General features: G+C 36.8%; 1 protein-coding gene across 5 annotated transcripts in view; it reads right to left on the bottom strand.

Annotated features, from left to right (window-relative positions):
• PHF3 (PHD finger protein 3) overlaps positions 1-23,420 on the bottom strand; it is a 57,969-nt gene that overhangs the window by 23,404 nt on the left and 11,145 nt on the right. For 2 of the 5 annotated variants that reach the window (XM_068405172.1, XM_068405093.1), the window contains 2 exons: positions 13,585-13,746; positions 10,524-12,348 (listed from right to left, as the gene is read on the bottom strand). In XM_068405172.1, coding sequence (XP_068261273.1) covers positions 10,524-12,348; positions 13,585-13,726 — 1,967 coding nt within the window. In that variant the 5' untranslated portion in view covers positions 13,727-13,746. Of the gene's footprint in view, positions 1-64; positions 3,348-10,523; positions 12,349-13,584; positions 13,747-14,006; positions 14,089-14,310; positions 14,381-23,420 lie in introns of those variants that run through there. The other 3 variants (XM_068405339.1, XM_068405252.1, XM_068405422.1) reach the window with 3 other exon arrangements.

Raw genomic sequence — 23,420 nt, forward strand, 5'->3', positions numbered from 1 at the left:
CAGCCACTTAAGCAGAATGTACTATACTTGTTTTGATTTGTGCGTCTCTACAATTCCTTCTTACCTGGTAAGGGATTTTCTTTGTAGCTTTACATCCATCTCCAGCCTTACGACATGGTATTATCTTCCTGTGAAACGGGTTTTTTGCCTTTTTGCCTTTTGCAATAGTCCAAGAGAATATCATAACCTCATTATGTTTTTTGTAACCTGCCCCCAAATCCTACCAACATGATTTTTCCAGAATACTATTAAAAAAATTGATAAGAATATAGAAAAAAAAATTAAAAATCCACAACTCTCAAAACCAGTAAACTTTTGTTTGAAAAGACTTCAAAGACTTGAAAAAGAAGTTTTCTTGCAAGAGCATATTATCCTTGCTTTCCTTCAAATATGACCATCATCCTTACAGCAGAAACGCATCAACTCCAATCTTCCACAGCAGTAAGAGATGTCTGAGCATTCTGACAAATATGATCAGCACAGAAACATCAAGATAGTCAAAATGAGTTGGTATTTTATGTCACATTCCTTAGACCATTATTACTGACTGACTTCCAGAAAGCTAACTCTTTACTAGTGAATACGGGGCCAGGACTTCGGCTTCCAACTACATCTGGCTAGCTTGCAGTGACTGATTGGCTAGTTTTAAATAAGGTACATGCCACTTCTCTGTTGCTCAGCTATTTTATTCAGAGCTAGTAGTTATTTAAGGAATGTTTCAAACATTAAAATGAATATAATTTAAAGGACACTTTTCATCTCACAGTCACTTGAACAGTTTCATTATTTTGAAAGTAAAAGTAACTTTAGGTACAGATAGTATTTTCAAAGTGTTGAAAAAAAAATCACTTGGTCTAAAATAAAACCGTAATTCCTGACTATTGTGCAGAAGTATTTTGAAAACTTCATTAGGTATCACCAGTACCTAACTGCACTGAAAGGTACAATTTCCAGTGGAACTATTTTGGAAGGATGTGGAATTTCAAAGTTAGACAGGTTAAACACCTCAATAAATTTATTTCGGGAGACTTAATTGGTAGTAATTATTTTTTACAGTCCTTTCTTATAGTAATAAATCTAACATCATTACTAAAGATCTGCTTTTGAATGATGTAGGAAGATCTCTTGCATTATCCACTTAAGTTCTCTTTGCCTTTCTGTATCTTTTTTTATACTTACATAAAATATATTAAATATATGTACTATTATATAGTCTAGATTAGGAAAATCCAAAGACTGCAAGTGTATTATGAAAAGTGTTGAGTGCTTCGTTAATACTGAAAAATTTCCTGAATTATTAGTTTTTAAATTCCATGCAAGACAGACCTGATTTTAGAAGTAATTCAATGAAATGCTGGTTATTTCAGCAACATATTCAACAAGCTAAATACAGTGACCTACAAAACCCTGTTTCTTTAATATAATATCCTATAACTCCCTTTCGCAAGATGATTCTAAGGAAAATTATTCCTAACATATGTATGTTCCTATTAAGGCTAGCATATGCTATCTGCTGGCTTACCTACTTTGTAAAACCATATAAATATTACAGAGCACGCTTAGAGGAACTCTTATTCACCAGAACTGTAGATGGACACTCCAGATGGTACTACAACTCAAGAAACTACAGGTATCTCAAGAGATGAAATATCTATTTAACAGTAGATGTTTGAAACACAAGAGAAAGAAAGAAGAAAATACTGTGGCTTTATGTTCTGTCTTTGCTTACCCAAAATAAATCAGGATCAAATTCTGCTGAAGTAGATAGCATTTTGATGCAAAATGTGTGAAGCTTTAAAGCTCCAGCACTTTGAGAAAAAGGTCATTTCCAGTTTCACTAGCCTATGATGCTGTTTGCTAGACTTGAAGAAAACAGTTTTTAACCTAGTTTGTGAAGAAAACTATTTTCTTAATTTTCTGAGCTGCAAGTACATTTTTGGTATTAGTCATGACTAGCAAACAGTATCTGCCCATCTATTTAGTAGTTTCAATTACGAAGGCAGAGTTTTCCTTCATGTTTTGTCAGTACCTCAATCTTTTCAGATCCATGTTCCAGCAAAGTGAAGATACAAGAAAGCTAACACTAGGGAACACCTGCTTCTGATGGTCTTACCAGAGTAATACCATAACATTCATAAGTACAACAGGAAAACAAACAGAGAAGCAATGGGACTTTCACGCAAAGATGACTGCTCCTTTCTGAGAACATAGAGCCGAACACATGATGGCAGGAAATACAGCACAAGTGCCTAGCTCACAACTGCAAGGATCCACAAAAGGATGCTTTACATAGGATCCACCTCTCACCATGGCAAGAAAATACTACTAAAGCTTTGGGAATACCAAAACTGGTTACAAAAATTCCAAACATAAGATTTTCTACAGAGCTGAAATAAGATCAAAGCATACAGTCAAGTGCTTCTTGCTTAAAGGATATTTTAGTGTACTAATGAATGAATGCCTTTTGGCTAAAAACAAAAGGAAACCAAGAATGCACCGTCTTGAAGCCACAACTACTACTTGAATTTTTATAAAAAAATATATGTTTTTTTTTCCCTGTTTGGAAATTCAGGCACTGGAGACTTATTTGTTAAATGAGCAAGGCAGATTGCAACCTTTAGCAACCAAAACAACATTTTCATTATTTAGAAACAGACTAAATTTGCAAAAAGCAGAGGTGAACTCGGGAGACTAAAACACACAAGATGTTGCACATCTTCAACTTTTAAATTGACAGCACATGGAATTCTTCAGCTTAGCTCACACATAGTAAGTGGGCAACAGGGATAGTGTATGATGAGTAAAGCACCAGATAGGCATCCAGTCTTACATCTTTATTTTCAGGTCTATCAAAAAAAAAAAAAAAGTAAAAATCCTATAATGAATTCGGCTTAGAAACAGATCATTCTTCCCTAAGAATATACACCAAGATGGACAGATGTCACTCAAGCTATCTTAAGCAAACTACTGAAGATGGAATATCCATTTGGCTTCATTCCAGTCTTCACAATAAGGTTTCAATTACATGATATTTAAACACACACAATAAAACTTCAGAATTCAGGATTCAGAAACTAAGACTACAAAGAGAATCTGGAAATGTCCATGAAGCCTGTACTATAAACCAGAATGTAGTGTTTACAAGTTGTCTTGCTTAAACCTGATTATACAAAATGGTCATAAAAATACTGGTGCTGCCTGCCTAAAAAATTCACTATTTCTATTAGTATTTTCACACTAGTCAACTGCAAGACTGGGACTTCTGAGGCTGCAAGAGAACACACTGATTTTGATACTAGTAATGTAAATAATCCTTTTTACTGTAAGGCCACTTTTACATCTTTATCTGTTTCACTCATCTGCGCACAAAACACAATTATGATTTGTAACAGCAATTATAATTGGGTAACGGGCCATGCTCAAAGACCAAAAAGAGGAGTCAAGGGAAACTGAAGCCTGGCTTGAAGGATCAAGGACGTCCTCTTGCACAGCTGTCAGAGTTGTGACTGAAGAGGTTCTGATATCTTGGACTATTAAAACACCAAAGTTTCTGACTGTAGATTGCTTCAAGTTTGAAGTGCAGGAGTTTAATCCATGCTGTAAGGCTGGACTGGAAGATGTAAAGCTGAAAGAGAAAGAAAAATTTGTTTAAAAATATTAAATCATGCCACATTCAGTAATAGAATTGTTTTCACTAGACTTTAATATAAGAAAAAAATTTTGTTCAAGAAAAATCTAAAAAGAGCTGACAGGTGACAGCAAACAGTACTATAGTTCATTGCAACCTTTGCATAGAGTATGTTATTGTTTCATTCCTTTTAAAGGATCCTCTTCTAGTCCACACATCGGCATGAAAAGATGCACCTTAAAATCAAAAAGTAACAGATGATACATAAAAAGGGGGAGATTAATTAACACAAACCTTCAATCTCTTTTAGGTTTGGGAGATTTTCTTTGGTGTGTTATTTGTAGTAAATTAAATTCATCTGTTAGATAAAAACTCAGGCTTGGACAATTTACTTTCAAAACATACAGACCATGTTTTAAAATTAAGTTACATACACTCAATTTATGTAAGAAAAGCAAGTTTCCAGAGAAATCCATTACTGTGAAATAAGATTTTACAAATAAAATGGTTAGAAATCATCTTATTCATAAAATAATTTGTTGTTGTAAAGCTATACTTATAAGTAAAATAAAAGACAAAAAATCGGGAGCTGTCAGAATAGTTCAGTGTGGGCTGGTAATCAGCATTTTAAGATTAATTAATTATGTAAGGTGCATTGCCACAGAAAATCATTTACTTCAGAAATAATTGCCTCTCTCTAGTCCTTTGCAGTTGTAGTACATAGCATAAACACTGCAACAGGACTCAAATAAAAAAAAAAAAAAAGAGCAAAACTTAACTATTAAAAACAACACCCTAACCCCAACTCACCTAAGAAGAGCAAAAACCACTGTTCACGCACTTTTTAAGGACTGAAGGATTTAAAGCATGTTCCACATCTGCATTTCCCACCCCCCCTTAATGGCACTGTTCACCAATCTTCTATAAAATCTGTTGTCAATTTGTAGTAACATTACAACTGTGTCTCACTTGCATTGATGCTACAGCCCAGTCAATGTTAAAGCAGACACTGCATGGAGGCAACTGTTTTTACTTCAGCTAATAAAGATGTTACTAGCAGAGAAGATACTCACGGCACCTTTAGCAGAGCCTATGTTCCACATCAGGGAAGTAGTATGGGCTCAATTCAAAGCCCAAGTGAAATGAATGTTTGTCAAAAAAAATTTGCACTACCTTGTCAGAGCACATATACATGAGCAGTTTCTCATGTTTTTTTTTTTGTACAAGTCTAACACAGGTGACATGATTTTTCAGGTTTTGATCTTCTAGAAACAAAAATAACCTATCTTCAAAGAAACACTATCAGCAGATCTCTTTAGATGGAATTTGCAGCATGGGAAAAAGACACTGCAAACTTATTTCCTAAGTATTAAATTTCAACAACACGTCTTTTATGCAATATAAGTTTCTTTCTTCCTTAAAGGCACAATTTTTTTTGTTTTCATGTTACATGAACCTCATCAAAAAGGAAGCAAGGAGGGAGACAAGCAACCCTATGCTGTCTGAACTAAAGGTGAATACATGAACCGTGTCCAACAACAAAACAGGAAAATCAAAATCACTGAACTTCCCAAAACCCTGAAAAAAACAGGTACAATACATCTCCTAATATTAATCACAAATCTGTAAAAAAAACAAAAAAAAAAATCATTAAGGGAAGCTCCATTACCAGTGGATTCTACACACATACAATTACACATTACAATGCTATTTTTTCATACTGTCGTTCAGCTTTTCTACAGCTGTGACTGGACATGGATGACAGCTTTTAATGCTGCAAGGCTTTTCACAGTGGAAGAAATCAGTACCAGAGGCAGAAAACTTAAAAGCATCATCCATGACTGTAATCCATGACATCTTGCATAATCTGCAGTTTAACATACTCATACTATTCAATCAACATGTACTAGAACTAAGGCAGCATAATTATCCTCATTACTATTTCTTGTGAAGAATGTTGTCACAACAATGATTCATTTGCTGTATATGCATCTACCCTTAAAAAAATATGCACATGTAACTTCACGGTGATTGTAAGTTCAGAGCCTTATAAGTTCAGAGCCTTAATCTCCTTCCTCAACCATTCTCTTTTGTATTGGCTGTAAAAACTGTATGATCGCCTGGTTAGTTCACTGAAGTATGAGCACTATTTTCACAAAACAAATGTCCTAATAATCTTTGCTACAGGCAAAAACAGTTTTCAGATTTTTTTTTAATTTCATCCATCAGCCAAAGTAATTTTCTGTATTAGAGTTGTGCAGAAACTACATGACTCTGTGTATGCAAGAGATCAGGAATACTATAACTTACCTAAATCAGCTGCTGTGCCTTCCAGTTAACTGCCTTTTACAATATTACTAACTTTTCCTCTATATTAAAGTAGAGTTGAAATGTGGGGAAAAAGACGACCCTAACTAAAACTCTGGTCCTGCATCACTTAATTTTTCTGTGAGCTCTGAGAAGGCCAGTTTGCGTCTGACCAAACAAACTGCACGATCAAATCCAAAGCAACAATGAAACAAAACAGGAAAAAAAAACTCCACAAAACAACAACAAAAGAGAATGCCCAAACTCCCACAGCCTATTAAAAAACACCTTACTAGTATTGTAGAAATCAAAAGAGGAAGTCACCAGCAACAAAATAAAGCTACAAACTTCCCTCATGATATAATGCTTTCTATAAAATTTGCTTAGAACAGAGTATCTCAAGCTATGTACTATGAATTATTAATCAGAAATTGGAGGAACTTCTTCCATTGAAGAACAGAGAGTGAAGATAGTGGAGACAACCTGCAAAATGTCAGTTAGGTTGCCTATCTGTACAATAAAGGAATGAGTTCAGCCCTCTAGCCTGCAGAGAACTTGAACATCTACAGTGAAAACTAGAGAAATTTATAATGTGAGCCTTTACACCATAAGGATGTATATGATGCATACAAGAAGAAATCTTACATTAGCAGATTTCTCAATGTCTGCAGATCTACCATCTTCATCTCGTTCTATACCAAGAAATTAAACATTTTTTTTCTTCAACTATCTTTAAAGATCTTCGATCCATCTTCATGAAAAATAACTATCGTTTGTGACAAAGCTTAACATTTTCAACATCACTTGAACTCATTAAGAAGTTGAGGTACTAACTTCAGTTTGTAAATTTTTCTATGTGATATGCGTATCCATACACATACACACATTTCACCTATAGATAGATGAATGAAAATTTATGTGTACAATTTATGTTATTAGCTGATGAGAAAACATTTGACAGCAATATAGGAACACAATAGCAAAGTCAAAGAAGTTGAAAGCAATACTATGAGTAACAATAATTCAAACTCTTCACTGAAAAAAACCTGTTTCAGATGTGCTGAAAATTACTCAGTACAGAAAGTTACATCGTAATTATCGGACTTGCCGAGAAACATAGAGTTTAGTTTTGTGAAAGAAAGTTTATGAAAGAACAATTATTTTTTAGTTATGTTGCACAGGTAAATCTCTGAATGGAAAGCAACACAACACATCAAGCAAACTGACTGAAACAATTAGTCCTAAAGCCAAACACTGACCACCCACTCTCTGGGTAATGAAGATATAGAAAACAAAACAGCTATGTTGGTTCAAGTTTATAAGCATCAAGGTAAGTGCAAAAACAGAGAATAAATAGTCACTGCTCAAAGCTCAGGTGTCACAGAATGACAATCTATTAACAGAAAAAAACAGGCATGCCTCTTATCAAGCAAGACACATGATAACTTGCTAACTTTTTTGATCATGCAAGTCACATGTTTGTAAAGAAGGATTCCTCCTTTCCCAGCCAAATTCATTTTATTTGCAGGGCAAGGTAATAACACTTTGACTTTAAATGTGGTCAGCAAATTATTGCATGTATTCCTACAGATATAAATTGACTCCATTTGTCAGGTGCTGATTCTGAAATAAGAACCATCCTCCTTCTACTGTTCTTCTAGCAGGCACAGTAAGATTACTCTGGGGCTGTGAAGACCTACATAAGCATCCCCCTTTGGGGATTCTGTACACAAACAAGGCTGATGAAACGATCTCCACACATTATCTTTTACCTCAATCAATTTTCCAAGCTTAGTATTACATTAATAACAAGTTAGTGGCTTTGCATTTATTGTAGGGAATAGAAAAATGGTTCAAGTGACTATTACTTTGCAGCCTGAATTCTAAATATGTTTCATTAACATGACGTACTACAAAGCTCTTATGCACATTATTTCCCAACTCGGGGATGCAACTTCAGTTCAACTTCTTTTTCTACACGTAATTTGTACCATAGCATTGATAAAAATTTCCAAAATTTAAATATTCATAGAGGAGGATATAAACACAAATGTTGTTTCAGATCTGAGCTCTGCCTTTAACATTTGTTGAACTTACTGTCATTCAACAATATTTGTGTCTCACACTTTCTCCTTTTCTCCTATGCAATGAACAGAGGCGAAAAAATGGGAAACAGACTGGCCAGCTAGGCTATTACAAACGGGAAACAAAAATTCTGAAAAGCAATTCACAAAGTGAATGAAAAAAAAAAAAAAACAAACCCAAAAATTATTGCTATAGTAAATTTCAATAGTTTTCATGTTTTTCCTACTGATAAAAGTGAAATTTATCATGTTAAGCTTTTTTTTTTTTGCACTGTACTGAAAACATTTTCTTGTTCTTGCACCAATAATTAAATAAGTACAAAAATGCCAGGGCACTCGAGATATAAGTTTTGCTTCCTCTTGTATCTTAGTGACATCAAGTGAATCTGAAAGGTTTAATAGTTCTTATTTGCAGCATACAACTACAAAATAAAAGTAATTTGAACAAATTAAAACTTCATCATTTAGAATAGTGATGATAAAAAGAGCTGGACTGACAGTCTTCTATTATTAAGCAGGGAGCTCAATACTGCAAGCTTCCTCACTCCGCTAGTGTGTCTCAGTCACATTCCACATACAAAAATTCTGTGTTTATGTACTAAGTATCTTTCTACCTTTAGTGAATCTGATCCTTTCCCAAAAACTTAACAAGACTGACATTACAGAGTTGAGGATACCTGATAATCATAATCTGTGGCAACTCATAGGCCCTCTCAATCCTCAGCTGGTGATCCATACATTATACTATTCTTCTAGCAGCAGTAAGAGCTGATGATGCAAAATTGGTTTGTTGCATTTAATCCTATATCAATGCATAGTATGTGTATCTTCTGTGGCATTACTTTGACTATAAACTAAAATAAGCAGATTTACTTCTGCCTCACTTCTGCATCTTCCCAGTATTGGTTAGATCCATTTAGTATTAAACATCAAAACTTTCTGAACTCTAACAAGGCATTCAGAACAAAAAAAAAAACAACATAGAATGTTTAAAATGTTAGCAAAAATACAAAGAAAACAGAAGAGTTCAACTCAACGCTCAATTGTTAACATGTATCAAGCAGCTTGAACCCCAAATACGTGTGTTTTGCTTTAAAAATATCCACAGAAGGATTTTCATATCATGAAGCAGCCTTTCTGAATAAGAACAATTCATTGAAATACAGGCTACACACGTACTTCTACCACTGTGGTAATACATGAGATGATAAAAACCAAGGAAATGCAAACTGCATAAAATTAAACACTATTATAGAGCACAAATGGTAAAGAGACAGTCCTAACAATAAAAGGTTTTTTTTAAAAAAAACAAAAACACAAGGAACTCAGTTTGAGTGCCCCTTCAATCAGGTAATTCTCACCAAGCAGGGAGAGCAAACCTAGCGTTAATTCTTTTAATAGGCCACATTGATGCAGTTACTATACCTGCACAGTAAATGAATTTTATGTATTTGTTTTTCAAATATGATATAATAAGTCAACAGAACTCACAAGGGCTCTTCTTAGATACAAATGAATGCTATAAACACCTCAAGCACAAAAGGTAATTGTTCCATATTTCACTCCGATATATGGAGTTCTAAAGCACACTCACTGAAAATTAGTATTAACAGTTTCTCTCACATAAGCAAAGGACTAATCAGAAGCCTCTTGAATTTGAAATCAAAAAAAAAAAGGCTGGCATGTAGTAGAACTGCAACTACAAAAAATACTTCAGTATTAAATCCAGAAAATAAGAAGCAGTAATAAAGTAATTCTTATTCTTTGATTGATAGTGGAACCCAATGGCCTTTTCCAGTTCACTTGCAGTGTAGAATAACTTTTGCCACAGAGGGACATTATCAACTTCAGATGAAACCTCATTATTAGGTTTAGCTAAAGCCAATTTCAGATATGCCCACATGGAAGTTTTATAGGGTGTTTTTGAGACAGATATTCTTCCTACTGCCCCCCAACTACTTCACTACTCCTGTTACGTGAAAGCCTCACAGCAACGACTACACAAATTGAAAAAAAAAAAAAACCCTCTGAATCTCTAGGTATTAGAATCACACTTCTGCCAGATGAAAGCCACACGTAAACAACTATTTGATTTTTTTGGTTGATGGGGATCCTTCAACTTAAGAGGTCTCTGAAAAGAAGGAAATGACAATCTGGAACACAGACATCTTAGTCTTACTTCTTTCCTATGAAAAAAAAAGTCAACTTTAAAGTACATATTTTAACAGCATAGCAGAATTACACATTCATCGAAAAATATATTCTACAATAAAACATTTCTAGTAAAAAAATTTGGCCAAACTACTCTCTAATGCTCTATTTTAAAGACAAAAAAAGGCTGTATGAGTGCAAAGGAAATTAATTGACAGAATAACAGACAGGCTCCTAATATAAGGCTATGGCTTTTTGTTTTGGTAGCAGCAGTATTAAACATTTTGTAAGACAGGAAAAAAATAATCTTCTGAGACCAATTACAAATTCCTCAGACAGAAAGCCACACACACCTGTTGCCATGTGGCTTTTTGCAAAAGCCACACTGCTTGCTGGGCACCCAAATATATTTGCTTTCACTAGCTGAGGTATGTTCCAAGCCTTCCCGTTTAACAGTTGAAATGTTATCTGGAATGAACAATGGAGGTTCATCAAGTGAAAGACTTTTGCTACTTCTTCTCTGTCGAGGCTGGAGATTCTTATCAGTTCTTCTTGATTTTTTTTCTTTATCATCCTCCTTCAGATGTTCTACCACAGGGGGATCTTTTGTCTCTGCCTCTTCCTTTGTGGAGCTATTTGTTTTTAGCGCAGTTGCAAGCTGGTGTTTCTGACCCTGGGCTTGCTTCTGACCAAAATTTGAAACATGCCCTGATAATGAGTGCACGAAGTGGTGGGTATCTTTAGAAAAGCTTTGATGAGTAGGAGATTTATCACTTGCTCTTTGAACTGATGACTTCTGTACTTGCCCAGAAGCCTGGGCTCGGGGCATTTTCTTCAGCACTGTATTGGTCTGCTTTTTTACTGTCACCACTGAAACACAGCTCTTTGTTTTAAAACACAGATCAGACTGTTTCTTCCTAATTTTAACTGGGTTATTTGGATGCTGATGACTCTCTTGCTCATCCGCGTTCCGCTTCAGACTTGCTGAAGATGGACTGTGAAGACCTGACATAGTAAGACCAGCTCTTGTTCTTGAACGCATTATTTCTTGCTGCACTGTACCCGATTTCTGTTGAGTACCTGCAGTCAGATTTTGCTTATTCTGTATAATAGATTTACTGTGCCGGGGCCTAACATTCTTTTCACATTTTGATGAAATGCTCATTTGTTTACCATCATCCTGAAATCTTGATGCCTCAGGGTCTTCTACTTTAGTACTGCTAACCTGTTGCTGTACATTTTGGCTTGTTTGGTCAACAACAGTGCTTTCTAAAATGCTATTTCCTGGGTCAGCAGAAGTAAACTCTTTGCTTTTCAAGTCTTTATTATCAAACTCTGTACTGTCCAACAGTTTCTCAGATGAAGTTGCAGTTTTCTCCACTCCCTTGTCATCATGTACAGGTTCTGTTACACCTTCCTTTACTGACAACATATTTTCATCAGGAACTTCCACATTGTGGGAACCTAAACTACAATCAATCCCCTCTTCTACAGAGCTGGACAAATTTGAAAAGGTCTCACAAATTCCACTTGGATTCATGCAAGCACTAGTAGAAGGATCATTAGCTTTTCCAGTTACCCCACTTTCATCATGCTCTTCTGTTTTCTTCTCCGATTCCTCTGTTTTATTTTCAGTCTTCTCTTCTGAAGAAGTTTCAGAGCCCATTGAATCAATCACATCATTTGCTTCATTTTTAACTGCAGTAATTTCAGTATCTGCAGACTCTGAACAAACTGACTCAACACTCCCAGATTCAGTCTTCGTTGCAACCTCTGCTATTTCCTTTGTTTCTCCAGGAAAAGGAGAACAGGGTCCTGCTAAATTAGCACAACTTAATTCTTGGGATGTTTCCTCAACTTTTGCCTGCTCAAGGGTTTCAGACTTTATTTCATTCACCTCTTCAGGACCAGGAAGACACTTTGTATTACTTTGGGACGCTGTTACCGATGCTGCTGTTCCTTCTGTCTGTCCTGACAGTCTTGTACTACGCCTAACTTCTTTTGGCTGTTCAGTTTTCAAGGGTGCAGCAATATCTGTCTCTTTAGCTGGACTTCTCTCTTGTTTCTGTCCAGTTTTTGGAGCAGATCCACCTTTTACAGACGATTTCTTGGTACTAACAAGAGGTGCAACATTCGAACGCTTGGCTAGCGTGCTCTGTCGCAAACTCCGTACTGGTTCTAGGAAGGGAAAAAGAAAATGTCTTAGCTACATTGCGTCCTCCTCTTTGCAAATACAAGACTTACCTAAAATAGAACTGATTTAGCCTGATTTTGCTTACTGGACACAAAGTGAACTTAAAACTTAGTTGTTTACTAACCTTTAAAAACAAAACAAAAACACCCTCCTCTCCCCCCCCCCCCCCCCCAAAAAAAAAAACGCAAACCAAACAGCTCTCTACTTTAAAAAATTATAAACTACTTGCATTTCAATTTTACACTGCCACAGTTTGGATGTAAAAATCTCATTATTCTAATAGCTATTAAAGTTCTGAATAGTCTATCTACAACAGAAGTGATGATAAAAAGTCAATCAAAATTCACTCTACTTTTCTACCACTCAACTTTTTCCACCTCAAGTAAAAATTTCAAAAGTTATATTGTGATTAGAAGTATAGCTGTGAAGTTTACAAAGTTTTTAGAGAACTCAGTACATGAATCTGAGATCCAGTCACATTCTCACTTGATGACATCTCTTACATGTTCTAAACAATAAACCATTCCAGTGACTTTTTAAAAAGCATATTCACCAGCTTCGTACCACAGGCTCTTATTTAAATTCTGACTTCCCTATTAAGTGATTTTCTCTTTTTAACTCGGCCTACTCTATAGGGGGGAAAAGTACAGCTGTCAATAACTCTACCAGTTCAACAAGTTAGAAAAGCCCTAACCATAATCAATTAGCTACCACACAGAATTTAAATATTTGATTAAAATACTCAAGTATATTGAGATATTTTGATGAAAGACTTTATGACTGCAATTACTATAACCTAATTTAAAACAAAAATAAAATACACAAATAAAAATAAACTGAATTAAGATTTTAATTGGGAAAAAAGAGACCTGTTAACCTAATATTCCAATGTTGTTTGCAAATACAACATGCTTTTGTTGGTGAAGAACCACAGTGGTAACCTGATGCAGGTAAAAGGATCAAAATCTCAAAAATTAGTTTAAGAACCACAGGCCACAAGGAAGATATAAAATATTTATCAAAGAGGAATTCAAACTGAGTAGTACCCTATGGATGCCAACTTCTAGCTGCAGTGTATAAAAAAGGAAGTGTCTGTAGGTGAATTCACACAACCAAATAGCAAAGCTTTACTTTAAGTTTATAAACGTTGGGAGGGGTGGGATTATAAAAATTCAATTGACTTCAAATGTGCAAAAACATGTAATCTATTGAATGATCACCTTGTGCCATTAAACGTGGTGATTTTCTTGGTGAAGTGACTGACGTTTCTTCACAACGGCTCCTCAAATTCCTGTTAGGTAAAACAAGCTCATCATCATCAATGGTGTCGTTACCACTCTCTTTAACTCCTTCTTCATCCATAATATCATCAAGACCAATAACTGGAAAAAAAAAAAAAAAGAAACAATAAAGAGCCTAAAACTTAATCAAAAAATGTTAAGAGCTGTAATGCTGAGTAAGACAAGGGAATAGACAGGGAAAACCAAATAAACTGGCCATCTAAAAACAACAAAAAAAAAGGGAAAAAAGAAGAAAGGCAAGACTGAAAATTCCCATGTGAGGCAGTTTCAGTGTAGAAGCAGCTGTCACCCAAAGCTTAAAATTTCTGTAGATAGTCCTTATAGATTTTTGGTGGACTCACATTTTTATTGCTTTTTTTTTTTTTTGCCACAGGAAGGTCCCCAGTCTTATAGGATCAGCTGTCCCTCACTGTCCCTTCCCACCTAAGAAAAAGTGAAGAAAGGTAAACAGCAGAAAGAGCTGATCCAGGAGTGCAAAGAGTTTAAAATCACAGTTTTTTCTCAGGATGCAATTTTAAAACTCCAAGTCCCACCCACATCACATATCTGCAACCCCTTTTTGGAAGAGCATTGAGTGCAGCACACACTAGTCTCCCAGGAGAGTCAGAGAACATTGTCTTTGTTGAATTCCTATCCTCCACTAACCTGAGAAGGATCCCAGAGGTTGCTCCTGAAAATAGGTTTCCTAAGAGGCAGTCAAGCCACTGTACCAGCCATTCTCCTCACTTTCTCTAAGTTTGGTTCTGCAATGGTAGCCTCTCCTATCCCAAGATCCTATACGTGATTAATGAATCCTAGTCCCTGTGGGATGCGAAATTTGTGAGATCAAGCCAAACACCCAAGTGATTTTACAAAACATGTAGGAGAGTCTGACAAATACAACACAGACTCCAACCAACCAAGTATGCCTATTTTTCACTATTCAGGCACCTATCTAGAAGCATTTTTAAGACAAACTAACTCACATGACAGATAAGATATCTAAAAATTTCTAACAATTGCTTACTTAAAACTGATTTAAATTAATAAAAGTATCTTAGAAATCAAAATAAGCAAGAAGTCAATAGAAATTAAAAAATTGTTAGAATTTTTAGACTGTCTCAGAAAATCTGTCAATTCCTGCTCCTTTTCAAGTCTGATGTTACTGCAACTTAAAAAAATAATGCTCTTGTGAAGGCACTACAATTATGAGCATATTTTTAAAATAACAAAAATTTGAAGTTATAAAACACTGCTAAAGCCAAACAGTGATGACTAATCAAGTCTATCAAGACTGTAATTTAATCCACAATCACCTGTCATGAAGAACTAAAAAAAATAAAAAAAAAAACAACCAACATGTTAATTTTAAAGTTCAAATATTAGAAAGATTTTACACAGCCTCTCAAGGAAGGCTCACCTTAGTACCAGGTAATCAGCACTCTGGACCTCTGTAATTAGATGGCCGCCAGGAGCCAAAAGCTATGAGTTTCTTGAGCTGACAATTTATCATTACTCATTTTATTTTAACCATAATTTTTAGTTACTGCATTGTATACATCGGTTTGCAGGAAAAGTGGGTTTGCAGAAATTACTGGCAGCTTTCACTTTCCAATCCACAGATTCACCTTTACACCTCTGCATGTGTACGTATATACACACATACCACGCACAAGCTGCAAAGGACTGATAATGTTGGTCTTACTCCACTCATCCAACTGTTCCTTAATCACTTACTTGCTAAGCTACATACTGGGGAAAAGGATGCACTGGCAAAAAGATAACACTGTAACTGCCCTCTTACACATTAATTTCCCCTAAATATCTAATACTGGCTATTGTCCAAGATGGAAAGCTGAATGAGACAGACCCTCACCCTAACTCTGGCTGTCCATTCTGGTGTCCTCCCAACAGCCCTGCACTTTGATATTAGCATTCTCATTAAAGAGTGCTCCCGTAAAATGTGGAACTGGCATTTGGGAACAGACTGTGACAAAGGAGACTCCTTTCAGATCCTCTTCTGTTTCTTCAATGTAGAACTAAACTACTAAGCTACTGAAGACAATATGATGAATAAAAACTACTCAGATAACTTCTGAAACTTCTCTGGAGCAGATTTCAGGGCTGCCATTAGAGCCTTGGGTTTCACAATGTTATTGCTCAAGTTACTGAATTTACACACCCTCCTTTATTAATAACAAAAGGGACACGTTCAGTCTACTATTGACAGTCAGTTTGAAATATTAGAATGAAAGTATTTTCATACTTACAAGACTCTGTGCTGTAGCTTTAATTTTACAGAGGAATTTGAAGCACAGAATCTTGCTAATTTCAAACCACCTGAGCTATAACTCAGCTAGTACAGCCCCATAAGGCCCCCCAGATGAGGAGCATTCAACACAGACCCTGCTGGGAAGACAAAAAGTGACAGAGAACAGTAATAGATACAGAGGAGACTAGGAAATTAGATCATGAAAGGGAAGTGGAGGTAGAGAAACAGCACTGGGAAAAGTAAACCAACAAAAGCAAAACCAGACAGAACTAAAAAGAGATAGAGATGATCTTAGTAACAACTATCTAAAGATTATCTCATTAACAAATACAGAAGTTAAGACAGAAGGATAAAATATAGAAGAAAGGAAAAAATAAAGAAAACATGTATCTGAATAGAAAAGTTGTACACCACTGTACAACTGAACAAGCTGCAAATAAAGAAAGTATGAATCACGTTCAACATATTCATATCAGAAGAAGCATCACTGGCCTTCAACTCAGTATTGTGAGTCTCTCCATTACTTGTAAAGTATTTAAATTTCCAAACTACTGTGCGCTACTGACTCATTTTTATTTAAGTTATGCAATAACAGAATAACACAGAGTAAAAATAGTTTACTTGCAAATTTAAAGTAAAATTTTCCATGAATTATAACAAAAGCATGACCGTTTTTTAGTTCTTCAACAATGCAAAACTGAGGAAAACAAGCCTTACTTGCTGGGGGAAGAAGAGGGAAGGAGAAGAAAATACCCCTAAAAACATCATCAAAATCTTTGAAATCTATAAATCATTATCTTTATTAACACAAGTCTTCCCTTGATTATCTTCAGCCAAAATTAGACAGAAATATTCAGGTTTTTGACACACTGGTCAAGGTAAATCTCAAGTGTAGAAATAAATTTAGTTTCTGTAGATGTTAGCCCTGATTTTCTTTTGCTTAGCTAATCACACAGAACAGAACTCCACTGTTGTTGCTGCTTTGCATTGCTGTAAATGCTACGTCCACCTGAATCATGCTAACAGTAGGACTGAGAAGTCCATGGTGGATTCTGTATTTTAATTCTACAAGAATCAAAAATCGTATAGAAATGGTTGAACGTTTTAAAATTTCTACTACATTATATGTGGATGATAACGTAAGAATCTAACATTACACTTCAATGAAAAGATCAGTAACAGTCTAAAGCAGTAACTAACACATGTCCAGGTAAGCCTGAAGAAAAGCTAATAAACTCTAGTAAAGCAATGAAACACATATATTGATACTGAAAAAATATCACTAAGTCTCAAGACTGTAAACGAAGATGGTGTATTTTACACGAAAATTTTCCTATTGACTCTTGCGAGGCATATGTTCAAGAAACAGAATTAAAAATGCTCTTCATTAGAAAAAAAGTATATTTTCAAGAGAAACAAGGTCAGTGATGATATAACTTAGGTAAGAAAACACCAAATACCAACTGTTTTACAAAAGTTTTGCTGTAAGCCTGTAACCTGTTTAACTGAGAATTTGCCTGGAAGTGCCTTGTACTGACTGCCCAGTGCAAGAAAAGAATCACAGTACCATGTGAAATACTAACTAAACATTTACTCCCATTCTCCATTAATCTCTAAATTGTAAAGAATATGTTTAGAATAAAAACATATGAAAATCATTATGATTAATAAACTTAATAGAGCATGTATCTTGACAGAGGACTGAATACCTATTTTAAAAAAAGATGGAGTTACATCACACGGCTACTGATTTATGGTTCTTTAGCCACAGGAACCTGTTACTTTGAAAATAAAGAGTAGTGAAGCACAAATTCCAACAAAGTAAAAACACAGCATCAAACTAAATCAAATTAAGTTATTTTATTGAGAGCCTTTAGATGAGCTCCATGAAATACATAAACTGGTAGTTTGTTACCTACAAACAGAAAAGCATACAAAATAAAAATTCTCCAGGTTATCAATATAATACCAATATAGTAAATTTACATTTTATACAGAAAAGTTACTACCTTAGTCACAAGACACTGTACAACTGTTCACATGGACAGCTTGGAGGAAGGAAGGCACAAAGGCAAAAAACCTGAGAGAAACACCTGCAGACCCAATTTTGGGTTGCGATCTGAAGGTTACATTCAAAATTACTTCATATGCAGGTGGAAAAATACACATACATTTGGCTTCAGTGAAAAGAGCCTGAAATGGCTAACACAGCCAGACAGGACACTAGCTAAGGAAAAGATCTGTAGCCAGAACAATTGGTTTGGCTCCAAAGATTCAGCAGGTGATCACCATTTTAGCAGAGGTAATGCTGCTTTCAACAGTACTCATGAAAACACAGGCTAAAACTAGAAAGAACAGACTTCGCTTGGGGAAACACTTTCCCAGCAGCAATCCAGGGGACAGGAAAAAAAGGGCAATTAAAAAGATGTTCCCAACAGTCTTTGTACACTCTTATAGAGTCAGTCTTCCTCATAATTTATTAGAAATACCTGATTTAATAAAAATACCCATAAACTAAATTGGTGAAAAGTTTTATTTTATTATAAAATCCAGAAATGTCTCTAGATGATATGCAATTCAAATTCCATTCCCTCTATTACATATATAATAAATCAAACTGCCCCAGCAAATGACATCCTGAAAAGCTACAGAATTCATGATAGCTGAGAAATACCAATTTAGCATGAATGCTGGTTACTTAGTTCACTGCCATGTGACCAGTCTAACCTGTTATACTTGCAAGCTTATAAAATTAGTGGATAAGCTTCCAGCATGTCTTCCAGCAAGAAATAACAGATCAAAACAGAAAACCTATCACTAAGGTACCATCCATCCAAAGTTGAAAAAAGATGTCGCTCTCAAGAGTTACGTCATACCCTAAACTTCATAGTTTCCACTTCTGATCAAGGAATTGCTCAAAAAGGCAAGGGGGAAGGGGGGGCAAGAAGCAACCCCAAAACCACACATCCACACCCACCCACACCACCCAAACACTAAAGATGCCCAAGAGCTCTTCTACACAATCTACCCTCTTGTGCTGGTCATTCAGTTCTTGGAAGAACAGCCACCTGACCACACTGAGAAGCATAGAGACATCTAAAACACGGTGTGTGATACTTCTGATTGTTTCAAGAACTTGGGTTTCATTTAATTCTCACAAGCTTCCTTTTGTCAAATTCTGTCACAGAATCACAGAATGTTAGGGATTGGAAGGGACCTCGAAAGATCATCTAGTCCAATCCCCCTGCCAGAGCAGGATTACCTAGACCATATCACACAGGAACGCGTCCAGGCGGGTTTTGAATGTCTCCAGAGAAGGAGACTCCACAACCTCTCTGGGCAGCCTGTTCCAGTGTTCGGTCACCCTCACTGTAAAGAAGTTTTTCCTCATATTTATGTGGAACCTCCTGTGTTCCAGCTTGCACCCATTGCCCCTTGTCCTGTCAAGGGATGTCACTGAGAAGAGCCTGGCTCCATCCTCGTGACACTTGCCCTTTACATATTTATAAACATTAATGAGGTCACCCCTCAGTCTCCTCTTCTCTAAGCTAAAGAGACCCAGCTCCCTCCTCAGCCTCTCCTCATAAGGGAGATGTTCAACCCCCTTAATCATCTTTGTGGCTCTGCGCTGGACTCTCTCTAGCAGTTTCTTGTCCTTCTTGAACTGAGGGGCCCAGAACTGGACACAATATTCCAGATGTGGCCTCACCAGGGCAGAGTAGAGGGGGAGGAGAACCTCTCTTGACCTGCTAACCACACCCCTTCTAATACACCCCAGGATGCCATTGGCCTTCTTGGCCACAAGGGCACACTGCTGGCTCATGGTCATCCTGTTGTCCACTAGGACCCCCAGGTCCCTTTCCCCTACACTGCTCTCCAACAGCTCTGTCCCCAACTTGTACTGGTACATGGGGTTGTTCTTGCCCAGATGCAGGACTCTACACTTGCCCTTGTTATATTTCATTAAGTTTCTCCCCGCCCAACTCTCCAGCCTGTCTAGGTCCCTCTGAATGGCTGCGCAGCCTTCTGGTGTGTCAGCCACTCCTCCCAGTTTTGTGTCATCAGCGAACTTGCTGACAGTGCACTCTATTCCCTCATCTAAGTCATTAATGAATATATTGAATAGAACTGGTCCCAGTACCGACCCTTGAGGGACTCCGCTAGACACAGGCCTCCAACTGGACTCTGTCCCATTGACCACCACTTTAACTGGCCTTTAACTGGCAAAGAGAGCAGTTGTATGAACTTCCACTATCAACACTAGGTCTTTCTGCTAATGCGTACTTCAGGACAGCAACTGGCCTCCATTACTGCTAAGCTCCTATGAGCTGCACTGAATAAGATCTGTGAACAGCTTGTACCTTGATTCACTGAAGTAACAGAAAACTTCTTAACTGTGCTGTAAGGCCAGGAATCTGCTCAGTCTAACCCCCCAAACCAGCAAACCCAACTACATCTTTACGGTTTAGCAGTCACTCCACAAACACATCCTAAAAGGATTTCAGTGTAACATCTGTTAATTTGACTCATATCCTTTCCAGCTTGTGAGAGTCATAAAGAGTTACTTCTACCTCTGCTCAAAGCCATTACCAGGATCACCTGGAAAGAATCTTCTTGTCTTCTCCAAACATGTAACTGCTCAATCAAAGCTGAACAAGACAACCCTATTCTATTACACAGTGGCAATCACAGAGCAAGCTCACTGAGTAGACAAAGACCAACAATGCCATGTAACTGAAGAAACCATTCAGATCCAGCACAAACTGGGTGCAGGCCAAGACATGAACATGAGACTGCTTTACTGGTACTGATATAGTTCTTACTACCAATAGACAGGCAACAGACATTCATTCTCATGCTCCTTGCTAGTTGTCATACATCAGTACTGCTGATGATGAGATGCTTAGTACAAGACATGGACCTGTTGGAGCGAGTCCAGAGGAGGGCCAGAAAAGTGATCAGAGGGATGGAACACCTCTCCTATGAGGACAGGCTGAGACAGCTGGGGTTGTTCAGTCTGGAGAAGGCTCTGGGTAGACCTTATTGCAGCCTTTCAATATTTAAAGGGGGCTTATAAGAAAGATGGGAACAAACTTTTTAGAAGGGCCTGTAGCAACAGGACAAGGGATAATGGTTTTAAACTAAAAGATGGTACATTGAGACTAGATGTAAGGAAATTTTTTACAATGAAAATGGTGAAACACTGGAACAGGTTGTCCAGAGAGGTGGTAGATGCCCCATCCCTGGAAACATTCAAGGTCAGGTTGGATGGGGCTCTGAAGAACTCAACCTAATTGAAGATATCCCCCCTCACTGCAGCGGGGGCTGGACTAGATGACCTTTAAAGGTCCCTTCCAACTCAAACCACTCTACGATTCTATGCTACCATCCTCTCCAAGAGAAGCATTTATAATTCAGCTTACAAACTTACATTTTCTGGGTACATGCCTCTAACAAGCAGTGACTGGAAGTCAACTTCAACTCATAAAAACCTATGTGTTTCTGTCTTACAGACAAGTACTTTAACTGTTTAAAGGATATACAGCCAATTGCTACCAATACCCATCACATACAGTCAAATAACTGGTAACTCACCATAAAAAACGCTTAGTATTAACAAAAAGCTTAGTTCATGGTGAATTATGTGCAATATAAACCCTAAAGCTAAGCAAGACAGATGAAATGTTTATGAGTAATAACTTTGGATTATGCCTGTAAATAACACCCAAGAAGAACTAATGTCAATGCAGCAGTAAGAAAAAGAGCAGAAAACAAACCCATACTCAAAATCAACTTAAGAGCAAGAGAGAAGGGGTTCTTTGACAAAAAGACTTGATCTCCAAAGTATAGCAGGGAAAAACATTGTCACGATCCTGAGAAATTTGGTATGTGGGTAAGCAGGCATGAAACAAGTCTTTCTCAAAGCTTCAGTCACTCACACGTACTCATGTTCACATAAGAAACTTAGTATTTAGAACATGGTACAAGTTCTTCAGGTTGAAGGCATATAAAGATAGTATCTTGTTTTGCACATAGGTTTACAAACACTCTTGAACTTTGCTCAAACCAGGCTTTCAAAGAAGTATTAGTGAGCCATGCCTTCTGCTCCTCCATTTCATCTATGAGGCCTAATACCATTTTAGCCAAATCACATCCTCAGTCCAAGTATTTTTATCTCTTCAGCTTGCTCACAGCAAACAAATAAGCTGTAGCATAAAATCTTCACCACTTTAAAAACTGGATAGAACAGAGTACATTCCAGTCATTCACGGAGCAGGAAGCATGATAAATCTGTCCTTTGCTGGCCCTCTGAACTAATTTCCATGAGCATTTTACTCCTTTTCTCAAACTGTTCCATGGTCTAGGCATGGGTTATACAAAATACTTTTTGAAGGTCTAAAATAAATTGTGGTAAATAATTTGTGCCTTTGGAAAAAATGAACTCTCTTCTTCAGGAATGAAATCAAGAGTGTAAGAAGCACCATCATCTACCATTTCAGTATTTCCTACATCTTGCCCTGCTTAACATAAATCGGTAACAACAAACGTACCTAAACATAGTAATACCTTACTGAAAATACATTTTTCTAGCTATACTTCTAACCCTAGTGAAACGTTAAGAGAAGAGCCAACAACCAACCATTCTGTTACCATACTGCTTAATGCACTACAGAATTCATAGTGAGATCCTACACAGGGGGGATAGGGTGGGGGGGGGGAAGAACCAGAAGGATCAGAATACAGCACACTAGCATTCTGTATAACACACCAATGGTGGTGTAGCTCTAAGGATGTAAGTAAGGTAAGTTCTGTAGGGAGAGTTATGCTTTTTTCTTTTTTAGGCAAATTGATGTTGGTGTATAGATGAGCTTCCATGCATACTGTCTGGAAAAAAAAAGCCTTTGTATGGGTAATTCTTACCAAGGGTCCTAACATACTAACATGCACAACTGCATTCTTACCAGGAGACTACATAAGCTGTGTTATATCACCAAAAGACTCAGACAAATTAAATAAATCATGAGCTATATGAATACTCAAGGAAGACAGACAAGTAAAAATCTTTGCTGCAAACTGATAATTGTTATTCCCAACTTAAAAAAAAACATGAATACATACTGTGGTCCTACCATCTCAGAATAAGGGCAGCTCTTACCAAGACCTACAAAGAACAAGCAACAGCCAGAATAATTAATGTCCTTTTGGATATCTACTACATTAATTCTAAATTGCATGCTTTAATTTACTTACTAACATGTGGCTTTGCTCTTGCTTTCAAATTTAGAAAAACATGAAATTCATGAAGTCAGCATAAATGAAGGAGGCCTACAGAAAAGCGGGAAAGGGGCTTTTTAAAAGGACAAGTAGTGACAGGACAAGGGGGAATGGGTTTAAACTGGAAGAGGGCAGATTTAGATTAGATCTTAGGAAGAAATTCTTTACTGTGAGGGTGGTGAGACACTGGAACAGGTTGCCCAGAGAAGCTGTGGCTGCCCCCTCCCTG

The sequence above is a fragment of the Nyctibius grandis genome, chromosome 1 (assembly GCF_013368605.1).
Source record: "Nyctibius grandis isolate bNycGra1 chromosome 1, bNycGra1.pri, whole genome shotgun sequence".
In the NCBI taxonomy this organism is placed as follows: Eukaryota; Metazoa; Chordata; class Aves; order Nyctibiiformes; family Nyctibiidae; genus Nyctibius; species Nyctibius grandis.